Source organism: Cricetulus griseus, chromosome 2 (assembly GCF_003668045.3).
Source record: "Cricetulus griseus strain 17A/GY chromosome 2, alternate assembly CriGri-PICRH-1.0, whole genome shotgun sequence".
In the NCBI taxonomy this organism is placed as follows: Eukaryota; Metazoa; Chordata; class Mammalia; order Rodentia; family Cricetidae; genus Cricetulus; species Cricetulus griseus.
In genome coordinates, this window is record NC_048595.1 from 223,684,900 (window position 1) to 223,705,719 (window position 20,820).

General features: G+C 45.2%; 1 protein-coding gene across 2 annotated transcripts in view; it reads right to left on the minus strand.

The window, feature by feature from the left end:
* Nucleotides 1-18,937, minus strand: part of Ttc39c (tetratricopeptide repeat domain 39C) — an 83,789-nt gene extending 64,852 nt beyond the window's left edge. Inside the window, exon 1 of one of the 2 annotated variants that reach the window (XM_027404342.2) lies at nucleotides 18,621-18,937. In XM_027404342.2, coding sequence (XP_027260143.1) covers nucleotides 18,621-18,784 — 164 coding nt within the window. In that variant the 5' untranslated portion in view covers nucleotides 18,785-18,937. Of the gene's footprint in view, nucleotides 1-7,536; nucleotides 7,609-18,620 lie in introns of those variants that run through there. The other variant, XM_027404343.2, reaches the window with a different exon arrangement.
* Between the last annotated feature and the right edge of the window lie 1,883 nt (nucleotides 18,938-20,820).

Genomic DNA, 20,820 nt, shown 5'->3' on the forward strand with positions numbered 1-20,820 from the left:
GCTTCTCCTCGGCTGATGGGGAGAATAGCATCCACCTTCCAGGTTCACAGAGAAGGGAGAGTAAGAACACTCATCAAGGAGTTCCTCCAAAAGTGCCTCGTATCCCTGTAAGATAAATGGTGCCCCTCATTCCTAATCCCCAGTGTGGCTGTATCTGAGGACGGAGCTTTTAGGAAGGAACTGAGGTCAAGTGGGGTCCCAGGAGCAGCATCCTGATAGCTTTGTGACAGGAAAAGACTGTCCTACTCATTCTGGTGCTCATCGAAAGATGACATGAGGACTTAGCCAGAAGATGGCGGGGAGGGAGCTGTCACCAGATCCCAACCATGCTGGCTCCCTGGTCTTAGACCTCTGGCCTCCAGGACTGCTGGGTAATAAATCTGCTCTCAAAGCCACCCAGTTATGGCAGCCCAAGCTAACTAATACACTCACTATTTCTCTTCTTGTGACATACTCGATTAGAATCCACACTGTGTGGGTCTTTGAAAGAAGAGAATGAGTCTGTTTCATTTCTATTTCTTCCCAGGCTGCACCAAGATGATCTTAATCCAAACAGGCAGTCAATAAATATTTAACTTATAAAAAATGTTGATGTTTCAATTTTTAAAACACACACACACACACACACACACACACACACACACACACACATATATATTTTTTTTCCTGGTTTGGAGGTTGTTCTGGAACTTGCTCTGTAGACCAGGCTGGCCTTGAACTCACAGAGATCCACCTGCCTCTGCCTCCCGAATGCTGGGATTAAAGGCCTGTGCCACCAACACCCCATTCAGGTTTTAAATTTTTAGTGTGTATGTATGTGTGCTTTTTTCAGGAAGATGTCAATGTGCCCATGAGTGAAGTGCCCAAGAAGGCTAGAAGAGGGTATCAGATCCCCTGAAGCTGGAGTTACATACAGCTGTGAGCCTCCTCTCCAGCACCCAGGATCGAATTGCAGGGGATAAATGCTATCCCCTACTGTATGTTTATGTAACTATTCCAGGGACACAGTTACATTAAACAGAGGAGCTGGGGGTTTGTTTGTTTGTTTGTTTTTATTCCTGAAACCACATTGACCCAAGGCTGAAGACCTACATACAGGAACAAAAAAAGAGAAAAAAACCACCAGGTGGTGGTGGCCCATGCCTTTAATCCAGCACTGGGGAGGCAGAGGCAGGCAGATCTCTGTGAGTTCAAGGCCAGTCTGGTCTTCAAAGAGAATTCCAGGACAGTTTCCAAACCCACAGAGAAACCCCATATTGGAAAACCAAACCAAACCAACCAACCAGACAAACAACAACAAAAAAAGCAGCCTGAAGAGAAAAAAAGAACTGAACTAAATGTCTCCTTCTTGACATTCATATCTACCTACACCAAAATAAAACCACACAGTCCCTTCATGCTCTCCTCAACTCCCTCAGTTCACAAGAGCAGCCTTGGAGCCAACTATACTTGAAGTTAAATACCACTTCATATTTGTTCTGAGTTGGATGAGTTCATAGCTCATTGAGTCCAGTATCCAAGTTATAAATTGTTAATAACAAAGTACTAAAATGCCCAATAAACAGTATACAGAGTGCCTAATATATGTAAGAATTAAAGCAATTGGGAGATATCAATTTGTACTTTTACCTAATGACACAATTAAACAGTTTAGCTGACATGCCTAAACACCACTCACTGTCCGCCAGGAGGTTTTCCTATCACAAAAAGACTCCATACATCCACAAACCTGGGACTGTGTGGTACACACAATAGGATTCCTGTTTAAAACACATGTAAATTACTAATTACCTACAGTGAGTGGACATTAGGCGAAGCCCCGAGGACATAGTGAGCAGACAGTCAGGGCTGTGGATCACAGGAAGTGTTTGTTACTGTGTTAGAGATCACAGTCTTGCCTCACACAGGTCCTAGTTTGTGTTACTGGGACAAAACACCCTGACAAAGCTACAGGAAAGGAAGTTTATTTGCTCATAATTCTAGATTACATTTCACTATTGTAGGGAAATCAAAGGCATCAGAAACTTGAGACAACTGGTCACATCCCATCTAGAATTAAAAGCAGGAGGGATGGATGCAGGCATGTCTGACCTCAGCTACTTTATCCACACTAATACATTACAGGATCTTCTACCTAGGGATTGGCATCACCGACAATGAGCAGGTCTTCCCAGTACAGTTAATGTGATCATTAAACCCTCACAGACATGTGTACAGGCCAACCCACTCTCTAAACAATTCCTCATTGAGAGTCTCTTTCCAGGTGATGCTACATTGTGTCAAGGTGACGACAATTAAAACTCACCCTCCCAACATGATAGTATACTAAAAAGAAGCAAATAGAATTAAAATAAGCAATTTATGATAATAACAAATAAAAAAATGGTAATTGTTCTGTGTTTTCAAGAAATACCACAAAACCCTAAGTCTATAGGTAACATTATATGCAAGGGTGAATGATTGAAAACTAGTCCAAGATAAGGAACAGGACATGGGCGTCTACTTACATTACCATTCAACACCGCACTAGACACAGCAGCCAGAACAAAAGGTAAGAAACAGAAGCGAAAGGCATTCAAATTGGAAAAGAATCAAGTTAATGCTATTCATAGATAAAAAGATGGTATATGTAGAAAACCCTAAAAATTCCGCAAAATTGCTTGAACTAATAAAAATTTAACAAAATTACAGGATATAAATAATATAAAAATCAATAAAAACTGACAATAAAAAACTTAAAATGTTTAAAAACAAAACAACAAAATATTGACTTCAGCACCAAAAAAGAATAAAATACTTAACCAAGAAAGTGGAAAGTTTGCATAGTGAAATCTAGAAAACATTTCAAGAGAAATTAGAGGAGTTAGACAAGGTGTCCCATATTCATGGACTGGGAAATTTAATTTTGCTAAGATGTCAGTATCACCCACACTGATCTAGAAATTTAACATAATTGCTGCTAAAATGTCAATAATATACTTTTGCAGGAAAAAAGCCATCTTAAAAATTGTATGGAATCTTATACTCCAAATAGTCAAAAATAATCTTTAAAGGACAAAGCTGAATGTCCTTAAAACTCCCATAAACTACGTTAACAAACAGCAGCATAAAGGCAGACGTGTGGAACCATGGAACAGACAAAAGCCCAGAAACAAATCTGGTTTGCATGGTCAAATGATGTCCAACAAGGAAGCCAATGCTATTCAGCCAAGAAAAAGACTTTTATTTTAACGGGGGTGGGAGTGGGGGGTGGGGTGGAGGGGTGTTCCTGGAACTCACTGTCTAAACCAGGCTGGCCTTGAAATCAGAGATCTGCCTGCCTCCTGAGTGCTGGGTTAAAGGTGTGCACCGCCACGACCAGTAAGGAAAGGGTATTCTTTTCAACAAATCTGTATAAAGGCCAGAGGTTAACTTCAGGGGCTGTTCCTCAGATGCCAGCCTCCTCTTTCTCCTTCTTTCTTTTTAGAAAAGTTTTTCCTTGTACTGTAACTCACTAAGCTAGGCTGGATGGCTACTGAAAGGCAGGAGTCCTCCTGTCCACTGGGACTGCAAGCACACACCACCACACACAGCTACCAGGGATCAAACTGAGGTCTTCAAGCTTGCACAGCAAGCGGTTTACCCATCATGCTATCGCCCCGGCCCAGCAGTGAGCACTTACTAACCACTTATCCTCATTCACCGTCACAATTTACAAGACTGCCTAGCTTTCAGATCCTCTGGAGATTTGCTTCTTTGTGTTCAATTATATTGCTATATCCTGGTAGTCAGTTACTGTTGCTGCTACATTCTGAAAATAGTTCTAGAGATTAAAATGCCAATTATCCATTTTCCCTAGTATCATTAACATGTATCAAATACCTTCCAAATACATTAGTCTTGGTTCTTGTTTCTTCTCTCCCTCAGACATACAGGTAGGGAGGCATGTCAGGCATTTCTACTCCGTGCCATGAGCACAGAGGTAGCACTGGTAAGTGACATACAAGCACATTTGCCAACTAACTACAGACCAGAACTTTTCAAAAAGTAATATGACTGGGGCTGGGGAGATAGCTCAGTGGTAATTGCAAAGGATGCTTTTCCAGAGGGCCTGTATTGGATGTACAACACCCACGTGTTAGCTCACAACCATCCATAACTCCAGCACTAGGGGATCTGATGCCTTCTGCTGGCCTCCACAGGCACCGGGCATGCATGTGGTACACATTCATACAGGCAGATAAGACACCCGTATGAACAAAATAATAAAATAAAAATAAAATTTTAAAAAAGCAACAAAACTGATCAAGGTATTTTCATTTTTTTAATCTTTAAGATACAAAATGTTTCCTTTATTATTTGTGGCAATAACTACAAATTGTAGTAATGCCTATAGAATTAAAAATATTCATCTATTGATGTGAACAATCCAAATACTAAATCATTTTAAAAACTCAGACCTTTTGGAGATCCCCCTCCCTCCTCCCTCCCTCCCTCCCTCCCTCCCTCCCTCCCTCTCTCTCTCTCTCTCTCTCTGTGTCTCTCTCAGGCACATGTATGAGCAGTTCAAAGTGCAGCTACATACTCCATGACAAACTTCAGTAAATTAGCTCCTTGTGATCTGTGCTCTGGAGGTGTGTGTCACTCACTCACACTTTCCCTGTGGTGCATTTCAGGAGACCTGGGTCATGGAAATTCTGTTTGTGTTTACTTCATTATTCTGAAGATTCCTGAACCATAATCTCCCAGAATTTAAGAGCTCTGTGATGAGTTTTTGTTGTTTCAAAACTTAAAATTCTTCTATTCAGAAGACAGCACCCCAGTTTCACTATCGTATCTCAAAGGCTCAGGTCAGGGTCAAGAAGAGAGAGGGACTGTGCAAATGGCCCCAGTCCCTCCTTTCCTGCTGGTTTAGCAGTGTAACTTTTCCAGAACAAGGAAGTGAAGGGACCAGCTTCCCTTTTGGCAGCCATAACGGCCGAACACGTGCTTCTATGACCTTGTCCTAGACACTAGAAGGTCAGATGCCTGTCTCGTGACAAGAAACCAATCAGAAGTTAGCTGGTGGCGCTATGCTTTATGACCCTGGGTGTGCTTTACAGACAAGTGCACAGCAATGACGTAGAGAGCATAGCAACCACCCTGGGAGGGCGTATGGTCCATAACAACCAGTTGACCAATCAACACAGGGCAAGCCCTCCAAGCCTGGAGGCACACCAGTCGTAAGCCTGTGCGTACCCTTAGACACTCCCCTTATGCTGCCCTATAAGATCTCTTGGGAGCCCCTAGGAGCCATCTTTTCTAGCCATCCGCCATGGCGGGTGGATCAAAGACCCGAGCTAACATGGGGTTAGCTCGTTAAATTACAATAAAGCCTCGTGCAGTTTGCATCAAGCTCTCGAATCCATCTGGTGATTGGGGTGACCGAGAACGTGGCCTGGGACCCCGGATACTTGAGTTTTCGGGGGTCTAACAGAAGAACCTCTAAGGTGACATCTCTGCAGTCCCAACTTCGGCTGAGCTGCTGGAGACGCCACGGCTGCTCCTGTGGCTGCTCCCACGACCCTTCTCTTTCATTTTACTGTTTTATTCTTCTGCATTATTTCAGAGCGGTGATTTCTAGCTCACTCTGTAATCTCCAAACTTCAAGCTAATGAGGGTGCTATCAATCATTAACATAGAAATAACAACAACAACAACAACAAAACCTATTTGGATCACATATATGGTTGACAGCTGAAGCGAATGGCATCACAGATGTAAACAGAATTCTTTTTCTGAGCAATTAAACTGGTGTGAAACTAACTATACTGTGAAATGTAGTTACTCCCAATCACTGTGGGCCTCCACTCCAGCTCAGGAATCTAGAGCCTATCTCACCAGCATGGGCCTGATGAACCAGGAGAGTGAGATCTGTAGGACAGGGGAGTGTCAACTGTTCTTCTTCACATTCCAGAGATTTCCCTGACAAAGCATAACTTGAGATTTTGCAATTCATTGCTCAAAACAAGGGATGGAAAACAAGTCATTCAAGCCTTTCATGGTGACTCATCCTATTGGGAACCACCCTGAAGAGGCCACAGGGTCAACTGCTTTTTAAGGAGCCTCTAACATTTAGCAAATTCAACTTGAACTTGAATGCAAAATGGTGTGCGTGTTACTCCCAAATCATGTTGGAATTATACTAAAAAGCCTTATTAATGGTGAGATCAAAGGATAAGAATTTGTGAATCTGAGTGTCCTTAACAACTGGTTATCTTATGGTGAATAACCGACATGAAGAAAAGCCCAGGGGAATGTGGCCCAGAGGTGAAGTAGGAAAGGACAGTCTTAAAGGAGACGTGGTGACTATATGGTATGACAAGCAGCAAGTTGTCACTTACTGGGAGGGAGAAGTCTCAGGGTCAGATACAGATTTTTCTAGAAAGGCTCCACCCAGCAAGGAATCTGATGAGCAAGGGCACCTGCAAGAACAGGCTGGGCTAACAGGCTGATGTCACATTGTAAGTGAGCTAAACAAGCGCTCTGTAATTCGGGGCCCTGTAGTTGCTTCTAAACACAAGGAGGACAGAGAGTCACCATAAAGCATCCTGTCCTATTTCCCCACGAGAAAATGGTCCTTTGGGCTATGTAACTTTAGGCAACCGTGCCCTCCTTTCTGGAGTTGTGGGTATTTAAATTTTAAAAACATGTTTTTAATCTGTATAATGGATGTAGTAAAAAGCTCACTGGATTCCTGAAGGATACAGATGAGTCAGCATCCTGCAGTTCCAAGTTAAGAAGACTTGGGTAATAATGGGAAGAGGCCCGGGACCTGCAGGTCAGTTCTGCATTGGGTAAGACAAAAGAAAGGTACCTGATGGCTCTGAATGTACACAGTAAGGGGCAGGAGAACTGGGGATGACAATACTTCCAGCAACTATTTGGGACCTACAAGTAGCATGTGTGTAACTAGGAAAAACTAGTGCTTTTTACAGATCAGTAACTGTAGGGCTCAACCTGGGGTTCTTCAACCTCCACAGAATTTTAACCCATGGCCACAGACACAAAGCTGCACCCTCCACCAGCTCCCACAGCCTCAGCTTCAGCTTAGGCAGACCCCGCCCCCGCCACAACACCTTTAGTGGAAGACCAAAAGCCTGTGGATTCATAGACAAAAAAGCCCATTCTGAACCTCCCTGTCTCAGTGTTTCTCTGGAGATGCATTTCAGAAACCTGTGGGGCCACTGGAATTGACACAATCACTACAGTGGGACAGGACCCAGGATGCAAGCCATTGTGAGGTGTGTGAGCTCTTGGCACTCTGTCCCAAATTGCCACTTTAGCTTCTCTGAAAATTATGAAGATACAAAATTGCTTTAATTTACTTCTATTTACATAGCAATAGTTAGGACTGTCCCTGTACTCAGGGAGACTGGTTCCAGGCCCTCATGCTTCAGGCACTCAGAATTTACAGCTAACCCATGTGTATCCTCCATACCTTTGCATCATCTAGAGCACTTATAATCCTAAAAATGTCTACTAGAAAGCCAACACATTTGTTTTTCAGCACAGTACCTGATGCACAGCAAATTCAAATTTTGTTAGATATTTCTTAATTCTTTCTTTCTGGTATTTTCAATCACTGTTTGGCTCAGCCCTTGACTGTAGAAACTGTGGATGCAAAAAAAGCAGCTGTATTCATTGCAACATTCAAAGATATGCTTTGTAAAGATTTGACCCTAATATTAGAAAACTGTGTTCCCAACAGCCATACTGCTCATGGTTTTAGATGGCCACACCACAGCACCACTAACCTACTTTATTTATCACATGCTAGAATTCAAACAGTATATTATAATCCCCTTTTAATGTATTCAACATCCCATAAATTACTGAAAACATGAAATACTGGATACCAACAAGTGCAATTATTCAATTTGTTTGATTTTATGTCAAGCTCTTAAGTGTTCACATCAATTTGTTATCTAAAATAAAACTGGGAATGGGTTGTTTTTAACAAGATTTTTAATTTTTTTAATCATGTGTACATGTGTTTTCATGTGGGAGTACGCACATGAGTGCAGGTATCCTGGAGGCTAGAAGAACAGTGTTGGAACCCTGGAGATGGAGTTATGGGTGGCCCTGAGTCACCTGATATGGGTTCTGGGAACTGATGCACTCCTAACCATTGAGCCATCTCTCCAGCCCCTGGTTCTTAATTTTCAACTTTACTTGGATACGGATGCTGCCCAACTCCGCTGCAAACCCTTTGCAATTCACCATCTAACCCCGAATGCCTCATAAAAGTTTCTATAGTCTTGACTGGAAGTGGGATTTCAAGATACAAACCGTTTGCCATGACACTGGGTCAGTGTATATCCTGTGTTCTTAAATGGGAACTTAATTATTTTGACACTTCCCAGACAAAGATAGCCTTGCCCGGTCCAGATTCTGCTGTTAGGGCCACGGCCCTTTTCTCTTAACGCAGGGGATGTGCTGCAACTTCCTTTCTAATAAAGCACACAGTGCTTTCCTTCTCTAGCATCTTCTGTTACACCCAAATTTGTTCACACTCACAGCTACAGTGTCTACTGTATATTCTCTTGGTGACAGCAGGCTGAGTATATGTGATTTGAATTATGAATTTGCTTTTTGTACTATGGGACAGTTCATCTGCCAATCTCATTTTCAGACCATAAAGCGGGAATCACAAACTGTCTGCCATCCAAAGAGGGCACAGCTGTGATGCCATCAAGAAAGCTCCCCAGTGAGGCTGGCCTTGTCACAGCCCGGCCACTAAAAGAGCTCTGCTCCCCAGCATCCCACCTCCTGGGCCAGATGCAGGTGACACTCACAGCTCCTGAAGAAACTGACTGAGAGAGACCTTAACTGGCACTGTGTGTTCCATGGTGGCTCTCCAACCCTGCTCAGCCCAGGACGGGCTGGGCTGAACCAAGAGAAAAGAATTGATAGAAGATTCTAGACAGTAGTTACACTCCCTGTTTATGGGAGGTAAAAAAAAAAAATCAAAATTTTAGGGCTGCTCTGGAATACTTCAAATTGGGTCAGGAGGCATGCCAACAGCATGTCAGGAATGGGGGGTCCCCTGGGGCACCTGAAGACACTGTGCCTTGGCCAGTAAGAGGGACCTGCTTTTATTTATTTACTTAAATTTTAGTGTGTGTGTGTGTGTGTGTGTGAGAGAGAGAGAGAGAGAGACAGAGACAGAGACAGAGACAGACAGACAGACAGAGACAGACAGACAGACAGAGAGAGAGAGAGAGAGAGAGAGAGAGAGAGAGAGAGAACGAGAACATGTACACCATGGTGTTTGTAGAGGTCTGAGAACAACTTTGTAGGGTTGGATTGGTTCTTTCCTTCCAACTTGATATGCGTTCCAGGGGTCAACTGAGGTCATCAGTCTTGTGCAGCAAATACTTTACTTTTCCCTTCTGTGCTACTTCAATGACCTGACCTGGCTGTTGCTTTTTTCCAGGATTTAGTCATGTATTCAATAGATAAAAACATGCATCCACTCATCTCTGGCAACTTTTGAGTGAGGGATGTTGTCTTCTCTATCTTAATGTCTGTATTTCTTACATTTTTGGTTGTGAGCCTAGCCTCTAACAGCTGAGCCATCTCTCCAGCTCATGACTGTGGTTCTTAGCATATCTCAAGCGCACAGTGTTACTGGAATGAATGAACAATCTGGCTGTTCCTGAGGCTCCCCACTGCCATCTGTAATAGAAGACACAGGACATAATCCTTTCCCTGGCTCAGTTGTTGTGCCAGCTGCATAGGGTCCCAAAGAATGAGCTCTCTTTAGAGAGGGTCTTTATAAGAAGCCACTAAGCATAACAGACCAACTAAGACATGAGACGTTTATGGAAGCCTAGGGCGGGTCATTGAGGAAACAGGTTTGCTGTTCCCAGGGCTTGCCGGGAAATGAGAGGCCACACATCCCAGGCCACACTCCCCAGGCCACACAGAACTGCAGCACCCTCAGGCAGGACCTGTGTGCACAGGACACCTCCACACCCGGAGTCCTTCCCTACAGACAAGAGAGGAGGATGTGAATGCAACACGCGAGGGATAAAGGGCAGGGCCAGAGAGATGGTTCGGTAGGTGGAGGGGCTTGCTGCCAAGCCTGACATCCTGGGTTCAAAGTGCAATGAGAGAACCAACTCCCCAAGAAAAATAACCTCTGACCTTTAACATGCACACACACACACACACACACACACACACACACACACACACACACACACACACACAGAGGCTCACACATGTGTTTAAATGTATAAAGGTAAGGATGGAAGCCAAGGGGGCACGAGAAAGTCCACAACAGGCTGGGCAATGACGACTACTCTAGGAAATGGTAGAGGGACACAGGTGGTGTGGTGAGGAGTTTCTGGGTAGAAGAAAGAGGTTCGCATACTGCCTAGAGAACTCACCCCGCACAATGGGGTTCAGTGAATTCTCTTCTGAAACTTTTATAGGAAAAGCAGAGGTCATGTCCAGTGGTCACTCACAGACATACCCCAGCACACTTACTGTTATGTGACCTTAGCAGTTCACTTTGTATCACTATGCTTTTTCTTTTGTCTGCTCAAGGAAATACTCAACACATTCCCCACTGAGAGCATGATTATGTGAGGAGTACAATCCCCAAAGAACCAGGTATGCCGCCTGGCACTCAGCAAGTATCAGCCAGCAGCTACCTCATTCATTTTGATATGTACAGGGGTGGGGGTAGGGGAGTCACTTCAGTTAGTGACTTCACTGGTGCTACAGCTTGGAACGAGACCCAGCAAGGGCTGAAGTGCCTCTGAAGATGTGAGCAAAGACATTAAGTTAGCTAGGACCCCTTGAAAGGAAGACCATGTCCATACACATGGGGACTCTGGGGATACACCCTGGCATCTCAAAGTCTGGGAATGTCTCTGAAGGGTTTTCTTGTACATACATGTGCCTGTGTGTACTGTGTATCTGGAAACTCTTCAACCAAAGGGAAGAGATGGGGACAGAAACCTTAGAGGGGAGGAGCGCTGGCGAAATGCCAACCAATCTGACGAAAGGACACAAGCTCATCCCAGTCTTCACACTGCTGTCAGGGAGTCATGGCTGATGCTCCTCACACAGCAACTTTATGGATGACTATGCCTTCATTCCTCCTTGTTCAGAAAGCATTACCCACAGTTGCACACAGAGGCTGATTCAATGTGACTCTAAACAGGTACCATATTCGTGAATTTAGGTCCTAGGAACACAGTAAGTGCTGAGAGAGGTACTGTAGCTCCCTCTCATCTTCGAGAGACACAGTTCAAGATCCACTGTGGATGTCTGAATCACCGACAGCATTGAAACTTCTGAATGCCATTTTTCTTCTTCACACATTACATGGATGATGGAGTTTGGTTTGTAAATTGCACACAGTAAGAGGTTAACAATAAAATAAAACAACTAATAACAATGTATTATAACAAATTATTATAAATTTATAAATTGGCCAGATGTGGTGACACACACCTATAATGCCAGGACTTGGAGGATGAGGCAGGAGTTTGAAGCCAGCCTGGACTACAAGGACTTTGTGTCAAAAAAAAACTAAAATGACGTAAAATAAAAATTTATGAGTTATTTATTTCTAGAACATTCTATGCACGATTTTCAAACTGTGGTTGACTGTAAGTAACCAGAAACTACAAAAAGTGAAACCACAGAGAACAGCATAAGGCAGAGACCAGTTCCTCCCCACCCCTGCTATGCCCTCTCACACACAGTGTGAGCTAGCACTAGACAAGAGTTTTGAAATTGAGGGCAAATTCATGTGGCCCACACAGCCAGCAGCTTCCTGTGTTTCTTCAGTGCTGTCTTTTCCTTGAGGCTTCTGTATTAGCCCCTTCAGTGTCTCACTGCTGTTGTTAAGTAAAGATCAGGTAAGAAAATGGTATAAATCTGTAAAACTCAAGCAGCCTGAGAAAGGTAGACACTCCTAAGATCTACAAGTGGTTTTTATGTAACTAAAAAAGAGGGAAGGATGGAGAGATGGCTTGGCAGTTTGTGCTGAAGACCCAAGTTCAGTTGCCAGCACCTCTGTGTCAGGTAGCCGTAACTACCTGCAACTCCAGTTCTAGAGTAATCTGATGCCCTCTGCTGGCTGCTGTGTACACCTGCACTCACATGTGCATCTATGCACTCACACATACATATAATTAAAAATTAAAATGAACCTTCAAAAATAGAATACAAGACTCTCCATGGTCCAATATTATTTCTCTCTTGTTTTCTTAGCCTCACAGTTTTTCTCCACTGGCTTAGAGGCAAACTGTCATCTAACTGAAGTCACTATTAGTGACTCAGAGCATACAGACTTTCCGGAGGTGCATTCTTAACTTTGAATCTGCACAAATGTGCATGTGTACACATACACACACACACACACACACACACACGTACACACACACACACACACGCGCGCGCGCGTGCGTGCGCACGCACCCATGCCACAACCTACGGTTTTGTGGAGGTGGGTATTTTTGTGGGGGTGCTACTCATTTCCTCTATTCCCTCCCATTATTCTATGGGCAACTGCATTTTTTAAAAGAATCCCACTTCAACTAAATGAATTCTGGAGGGATATTTAATTGGGCCTTTCCGTGAATTGCAACAGGTAGAAAGAACTCAAGATGAGCCTTTTGGTAGTCACACCACTGAGGGAGGAAGACAGAGTAATCAGCAGATGAAGTTATCAGCCCGTCTACCAGTTCACTCAAGCCAGTTTTACCCTCAGTCCTCAATTTTTCTTCAATTTCTGCTTCTACAAGTTTATCCACAAACTCCAGAAGCAAAGACGAGCTACCCTACTGCCTCTGAGCACCCAAGACATCATCTTAGCTTCTGCCTTTCAGGGATGTGACATGGTGTGGAATAGGGAAGAAGCTTGGGCCCTACCCGCCTGATATCCTTACCTTGAATTTTCCCAAGGATGTCCACTGTTTGTACCTGGGCTAGCTTTATGGTCTCTGTCATAACTACCTATTGCTGAAATTGTGATGCACAAGCAGCTACAGGCCAGAGGTGATCAGATGAGTGTGGCTGTGTCCCAGTAAAACTTTATTTGCAAAGCTAGACAGCAGGCAGGAATTGGCTGGGAGGCCATACTTTCCCATGCCCTGAATGATACCAAACCATCTCTGCAGCAGTAGTCCTAGTTCCACAGTCAACATGCTCAAAAGCAGACATCAGAACATGACTCCATAACATGTTCCATGACTGTGTTGAACAGTTTAGGATCTGTACACACATTGGCACGCACATACATTATTTACCTCAAATTTTTCTTTCTTTTGCTTTTAATGCTTTTTGGCATTTTTTAAATTTAAAATGGAAAAGAAAAACGGAATTCATAATCTCACCTACTTTTTTCCCTCTATCAAATAAATCATTACTTGTCTGTGCATGTTTATCATTAGTGCATGTTCAATGGCCAATATACATGTTATTTGTGCACATTTATCACGGGTGGATGTTTAATGGCCAATACACACTATATATGCCATGCTTGGGATTGAACACAGAATTGTATGCATTCTCAGCATATTCTTTAACATGCTTATTATTTCAGTAATATCCACGGCCAGAAACTGGTAGCAATACTGCCAGAGAAAGACCTACAAGAGTCAAAAAGGATGTCAAGAGATGGGCAGATGTACTCAGCTGGTAGAATGCATGCCTAGCATGCACATGACCCTGAATTTGATCCCCAGTACCACATAAACTGGACATGGTGGGGGGCATCCTGTCACCTCACCACTCAGGAGGTAGAGTGATATATAAAAGTTCAGTCTCATTCTCTGTTACATAGCAAGTTTGATGCTAGCCTGGGTTCCATGAGACTCTGCCCCCCCCAAAAAAGAAAGGATGTCAAGAAAGAAAGCAGGGGATGTAATGGTAGCCATTGGGAAGGAAAAAGGCTAAATGTCAGGTAATTTTATGGAAAAGAAATTACAAAGCTCACTGGAGCTCCTGTCTGCCCCCTCTCCTACCAGCCCTCTCATTGAAAAACCTTCAAGAAATAAAGAGGAAAGGACCGCGTGACATCAGGACAGAAGAAGGAAACAAGGAGTTGGCACCTAACAGCAAAATAGCCCTAAGGAAAAGCACCAATTCCCAGGCAACATGCACCAACTAGAGGAGAGAAAAACAGAAAAACCATCCACTTAGCATCAGCTGCTACTCAGCACACGGTAGCTTCAGCTCCTCCGTGTCTGCCCTACTTGGTTCCCACCAACTCTCCCAACCCCAGCTTAAACAACACCACCTCTCACAACCTTCTTTTCATCTCCCCCCCCCCCAGCTCCTCTCTCCACCTGACTCACTCTGCATGAACTCAGGCTCATTTCCTCTGTAAAATGTCTGGTTGGCTCAGCACTGTTCACCTCTGTTCCTGTACACTACAATGACCTGTGAGTGTGACCTGCTGAGGTCCATGTGCAGCCAAGGCTGAGACACCTGTGCACCTCACCAAGTCTGTCTGTCTGTCTTATCATCAGCCCCAAAGTTTGAATGTGGGCCACATGAGCCAACAGCAGTTCAGTGTGGGGACGGTTGCATAAGAGCACTGAGCTCTGGGAACAGGAGTATCATGAACTTACGAGCATGGCCTTGGGCACAAAGAGAAGTACAGTCCTGAGGCATTAGTCAGCTCTTCCTTACTATAACAAAATACCTGACACGGAGCACTTACATAGAAATTCTTCAGAAGCTCAGTGGTATGGAGGGACACAGCCAGTGGTACATGAGGGCTGCTTCTACTGGAGTAAAGAATCACATGGTATGTGTAGAGAGAAAGAGTACAGGCAGGGCCAGGTTTACTCTTTTGTGGCAGACATCTAAGAACTACCAGTGACCTAAGAACCTCCGACTAGGTCCCACCTCCTAAAGATACCCTTTTCAATACAGCTCAGGCTTTAGCCTTCTTCCAAAGGTTCCCCCTTCCAACAGGGCCCAGGCTTTAACTATCTTCCAAAGGTTCCATCTCCCCCCATAGTCAAGCCTTTAACTTCAATATACCAGACAGATACAACCCACATTCACACCACAGCACAAACCTGTCCTGGTGCCTGACAGTAGCTGAGCACCAATCACAGGCAGCTTGTCACTGCATAGGCACTGCAGTAGGCGCAGCAGTGAGCAGTGGTGACATCTTAGAAGAAGGTGTCTACTGTGCAGATATTTCTAATCCTCATGGAAGAACATCCGTGCTGTGCCATCCAGAATGGCTTTCACTGTACGCAGAATGGCTTTCACTGTACGCAGTTTCTACAAGTGACCATTGCTACCTACTGATGGAACTACTCATCTCCTCAATGGGGCATGGGAAAACGACCTTCTTACTTTCAACCAACAAAAAAGTTACTTTAATGCTAGATAGACAGTGCTTCTTTGTTCATCTGAAGGAGGGGGCTTTTACCAGAAAGGGGAGTAGGTCACTGTTAAAAGCCAATCAAATGGAAATAGCTAGGTGTTGCGGGATATTTGATAGCTCTGTGAAACTCCAAGACTGTGGTAATAAAATTAACCTTGGATCAGGGGATGAAGTCAGCAACTAGTTGACAAGAATTATCTATAGGGAATATGGAGAATCCAGGGAGCTAGATCGAGAGATGCACAGGAAGCAGTAGGGAGGGACTTAGAGATGCACTGTCTGAAATAATGGTGACAGAGCATGCTTTCACTGCATGCACACATGGCGTACAAGATGACTAGCTGTAACTGACACACATGGTGTCCGGCTCCCCTGATTCTTGCTTTTGTATGCCTCCTGTATCTCAGAATAATCTCATGTTCTCTAGGTAGCCAAAGACAAGCCCAAACTTCTCATCGTGATGCTCAGCCTCTATTCCAGAATGCTGGGATTCTAGGCATGCACCACCACACCCAGTTTAAGTGGTGTAGAAGCTTAGGAATCGGATCCAAGAGTCCAAACACAGTAGACAAGAACTCAACCAGCTGAGCTACACCCTGTCCCCAGCTCTCTTCCTGTTATGTTTAACAATCAGTCACACTGTGCTATGGGTACTGTTACCACTACCTTCATTTTACAGGTAATAAGGCATCCACAACAGGGCAGGGCTATACTGGAGCCCGAGTCACTGGACACCAGTTTCTGACCAGCCTTCCATGCAACAGTGCTCCACGGCACATGGGTGAGAAGCAGCACTGTAGGTGGGAGGAATGCAAGGTCTTTCCACAACCCTACACAGCAGATGGTGTCAGGGAAAGCTGATAGGATAATGCTGTCCGTCATTCTGCTTCTCTCCTCCATCCCAACTAAAGCTTTGTAACAGTACTGGGAATTAAGTTCCGGGGCAGACTGCAAATATCTCACAAATTTAGCAATGGAGAAAGAACGGTGAGACCCAAGTCTTGATTTTGAACCATGGTGATGGACCCAGTCAATGCCAAGAGTCTCAGTCCCTCACTGCCACACTAACAATGACAATGAATGAGGGAGTGCACCTGGGACTTGTGCTTGGCAAAACACAGATATCACAATATATTTTTGTTTTGTTTTGTTTTCTTCCTTATTCCCAGTTCCCACTTGAAAACACAGGACACAGCTGTACATTTCCTGGTCTCCTTCCCTCCAGAAAATTCCATTCACGATACATCTCTCTGCTGTTAGCAGAGCACCAGCCCTTTGTTGACATCACAAGAAACTAATCAGTGGTTCTCAACCTTCCTATTGCTGAGACCCTTTAACATAGTTCCACATTTGTGGTGACCCCCAACCATAAACTTATTTTCAATGCTACTTTATAATTGTAATTTTGCTACTGTTATGAAGCTTATTGTAAAAATTTTTGGAGATAGAGGCTTGCCAAAGGGGTCATGATCCACAAGATGAGAGCCACTGGGTTAAATAAAAAAAAGATTCCTGCTTTCAATGTGACAGTAGCATTACCGCTTGGACTATATAGTGAGTTCCAGGCCAGCCAAGGCTACATAGTGAAACCCTGTTTCAAATAAATAAATAAATACATACATACATACATACAAGCAAGCAATAATATAGAACTAATAACTTAAAAATCCTCTGTCAAAAGCTGGGTAGTGGTGGTGCATGCCTTTAGTCCCAGTGCTTGGGAGGCAGAGGCAGGCGGATCTCTGTGAGTTTGAGGCCAGCCTGGTCTACAGAGCTAGTCAGTGCCAGGGCAGGCTCCAAAGCTATACAGAGAAACCCTGTCTCAAAAACAAACAAACAAAAAAGTTCTCCATCAAAGCCTTTGCTGAAACTCAGCTCAAATCAAACGTGTGTGTGTTTGAATGTGTGTGTAACTGTGTGTGTGTGTGAGAGAGAGAGACAGAGACAGAGAGTAGAGACAGACAGACAGACAGACAGACAGACAGACAGTGTGTGTGTGTTAGATAAGACATTTTGAGTATATTAAAATGTTTTCATTTTCAGGCCCACAAGGGTGAGGAGCTGACTTAAAAGTAACTCCTCAGTAGAGCCAAGCAAGGTATGGGATGCAAACCTATAATATCTAGCACTGGGGAGGCTGAGAAAGGAGGATCAACGCTAGCCTGAGCTACAAATCATGGACTGTCTCAAACCAAAAACAACAAAGTAAACCGGGTTTAGAGAAAAGTTCCTAGTTGCAAGATACCTGCTTTGCTGTTTTGAAAGCAGTCGCTGGGCTTGGCGGAAACCACCATTCTTTGAAGTCTAAGCATTTCTCATTTGCTAACACACTCAATTCTCCATCACAACTACACTGCGATTCGCTAATTTCAACCTAACTACAGGCTTCAAAAAACTGTGAGGCAGACGCCCTTAAACATGTTCAGGACGGCTGCTAGGCATCGGATTGCTTGTCCACAGTCACCGGGTAAACCAGCTGGCTTCCTGATGCAGAACACCTGGATGTTTTAGGTTCCCAATGAAACGAAGGTTCCTTCCACAACAGCAAATTTTTCAAAGACAAACAAAATTTAACGAACACACGTGTTTTCCCTTCCATTCTTCTGTATTCCCTCTGCTTTCTTCTTACTAGAGAAATTCTTAATAAATCTCCTCCCTTGAAAGACATCAGTAACTCATTTCGAAGACCGAGGTTTTGGAAGGATAGGCGATCAGAGTTTGGGCTGAAATTTGTAAGTTCCTGCACAGCGCGACAACTATACTACACTGTTTTTAATAACAAAAGCACCGGGAATGCCCAAGAATACAAAGCAGAGCGCCATACAAGGACCCGGCAAGGGTGCAGCGGGCTGTGCTCGGGTCACAAAGGCTGCCCAGGCAGCACGCGAGCCCGAGTCTCAACCTTGCAAGTGCCAGGCTCGCTGCTGCCTCTGATGCATCAGTCCTGTAAGCCAATGTGCCGTGGGGGATCAGGCGACAGCTTCAAAGCAGCAGAGAAACACTGGGCACCCCTAGGATGGCAGAAAGTGAGCAAGCAATGCGGCGTCGGGAAGAGAAGGGACAACGCAGCGGGGGGTGGGGTGGGGAGGAGGATGGGGCCAAGGCGCAGGGCAAAGGCTGCAGATAAAGCTCTGGAAGGCAAGGGGGGCAGGGAAGAGAGTAGCCACAGGTCGCGAGGTGACCACCCGGTGCGCGCAGCCAGGGCACAGAGTCGGGAGAGCGGTGTCACCTGTATTGTTTGAAAAGCTGATCCGACTCCCTGAAGCCGTTGTTGAGCAGCATGTTGATGCCAGCCAGGGCCAGCTCTGCGTCCTGCAGGGGCGCCGCCGCGGCCGCAGCGGCCGCTTCGCCTTCGTCCCTCCGCCGCGGCCGCTGCTGCTCCGAGCCGGCCATGGGCGCACGAGGCTCCGCGCGGGCCGAGGCTAGGTGCGGGAGGCGGCTGCAGCGGCCCGCGCTCCCGAGCCCCGCTCCGACCTGCCGGGAGCCGAGCGCAGCAGCCGGCAGGGGGCGGGGAGGGACGCGGAGGCGGAGCCGCCGCCCGGCTGCGGCGCGGGGAACGTGGGCGCCGAGCCGCCCCCACCCGCCGCCCAGGATTACTCAGCAGCCGGCTCGTGGCCACCCCAGCCGTTTCGGGTGTCAGCGCCCGCTTCGATCCAGCCGCTCCCGAGCCGCCTCCGCTTCCTGCAGCCCCTCCAGGCCCCGGAACCGGCCCCAGAGGCCGCCCGGCTAGCGCCCAGGCTGCTGACACCCACGCGAGGCCCCAAGGCCCAATCCTGCCGGGATAGGATGAACCCCGGACGCACTGGGAGGGCCGGGGAGCCTGCCTCGGGGTCCGAAAAACTCCTGGTCCGCTGCGACAGAGCGCGGCAGGACACCCAGGTGGCTTTGGCTGGAGCTGAAAGTGTCAGAACCCTTGGGAGTCCAGCGCTCGTCACCCCCAACTTCGTCCCGACCCGGGCCGCCCAGTAGGCCCAAGGCAGCCAATCCCCAAGCAGGTGGGCGGTGGGGGCGTGGCCTCCAGCACCTGGACCACTTGCTGGGGCCCACCACTAACAGAGTCAAGCAGAGACAAGGGTCCCTGTGCCACATAGCTAAATATTTGAAAGTATTAAAAAGTAAGCTGTTAAGGTGTGTTCTCTTAGCGCCCCGACGACTATACTTCCAAGCCAGCCAAATAGAAAAGCTGTGGTTTTTATGTAAGCAAATGTCAGCAAAATGCCAAAGGTGATAATTTAATCAGAGTTGCAGAGTCTCACTTCTGCTCGTGAGCTGGTGGCGTCTGCGTGCACCATTTTGACACACAAAAAGAAATCGGTTTATGGGTTTTAAAAATGCTATCTCCTTTACTTTAGCACTTAAACAATACTGTTACAACTAAGATTATGTTAATGCCAGATGGACTATCTGCCTTTGAGCTCATTCACTTCAATCGGAAGAAACTTCCCTGCTGAATGACTTTTAAACATCAAGGCCATTCATACCCAGATTTAGACATTGCCCCGAATATAACATCCAACATTACAGTGAGTGTAACAGAAATTATCACGAGAACATGCAGTAATTAAACTCGCCATGCACTTTAGTTTCATTGTTGCTTGTATTACTCTTAACAAGAACATTTCACTCCATATCTCATTTTCATCCATGAAATTGAAGAGTACTGCCAGCTGCTGTCATCTCTCAGCTGTTAGACTTCACTTTCTGCTTTCTTACAGGGTCTCTCTGTGTACTCAGGCTGGCCTGGAATCCTGGGCTCAGTCACCCTTCCTGGCCTCCCAACTATCTAGGACAATAGGCACATGCCTTAAATCTAACTATTTTGTACAACTGTCATAAAATCAAGCTAATTCTTTGCTTGAGACACTGACCTTGAACTCATTGCAATCTTCCTGCCTCAGTCTCTGGGGTGCTGGAATTACAGTTTGAGATACCACGCCTGGCTAACTAATTCTTGACAACAACTGTAACAAGAAATTGAAATACTAAAATTTTAAAAAAATGAATGTGTCTCTGCCTGGAAATGGTACCATGTAATTTAGGAATTATGGCATTCATGCTAAGAAGGACATTACAAATTGACACTGTAATATTTTTAATCCAAGTACTCTTGGATTAGTTAGTCTCAGTTGTAAGCATTGTTACTGGCCTTAATGGCATTCAGACGGTAACCTCATTTTCTTTAGGGTACTGTAAAGACTATTTCTATGGGCCCTGAATGGTGTCTTTGATAAGAATAGATGCTGAGGGCTATATACCCCACTAAGTAGAGAACAGATCCCAAGTGACATAGGGCCAGGATCTCTTTAATAAATTCATGTGTAGACACATTTTGGCAGGCAAGCCATCAGGAGGTCTTGGGGCCATACTGATAACTGCCCACTGAGTCCACATGAGACCCCTGATCTCACAGCATCTGTTGCATTCCATAC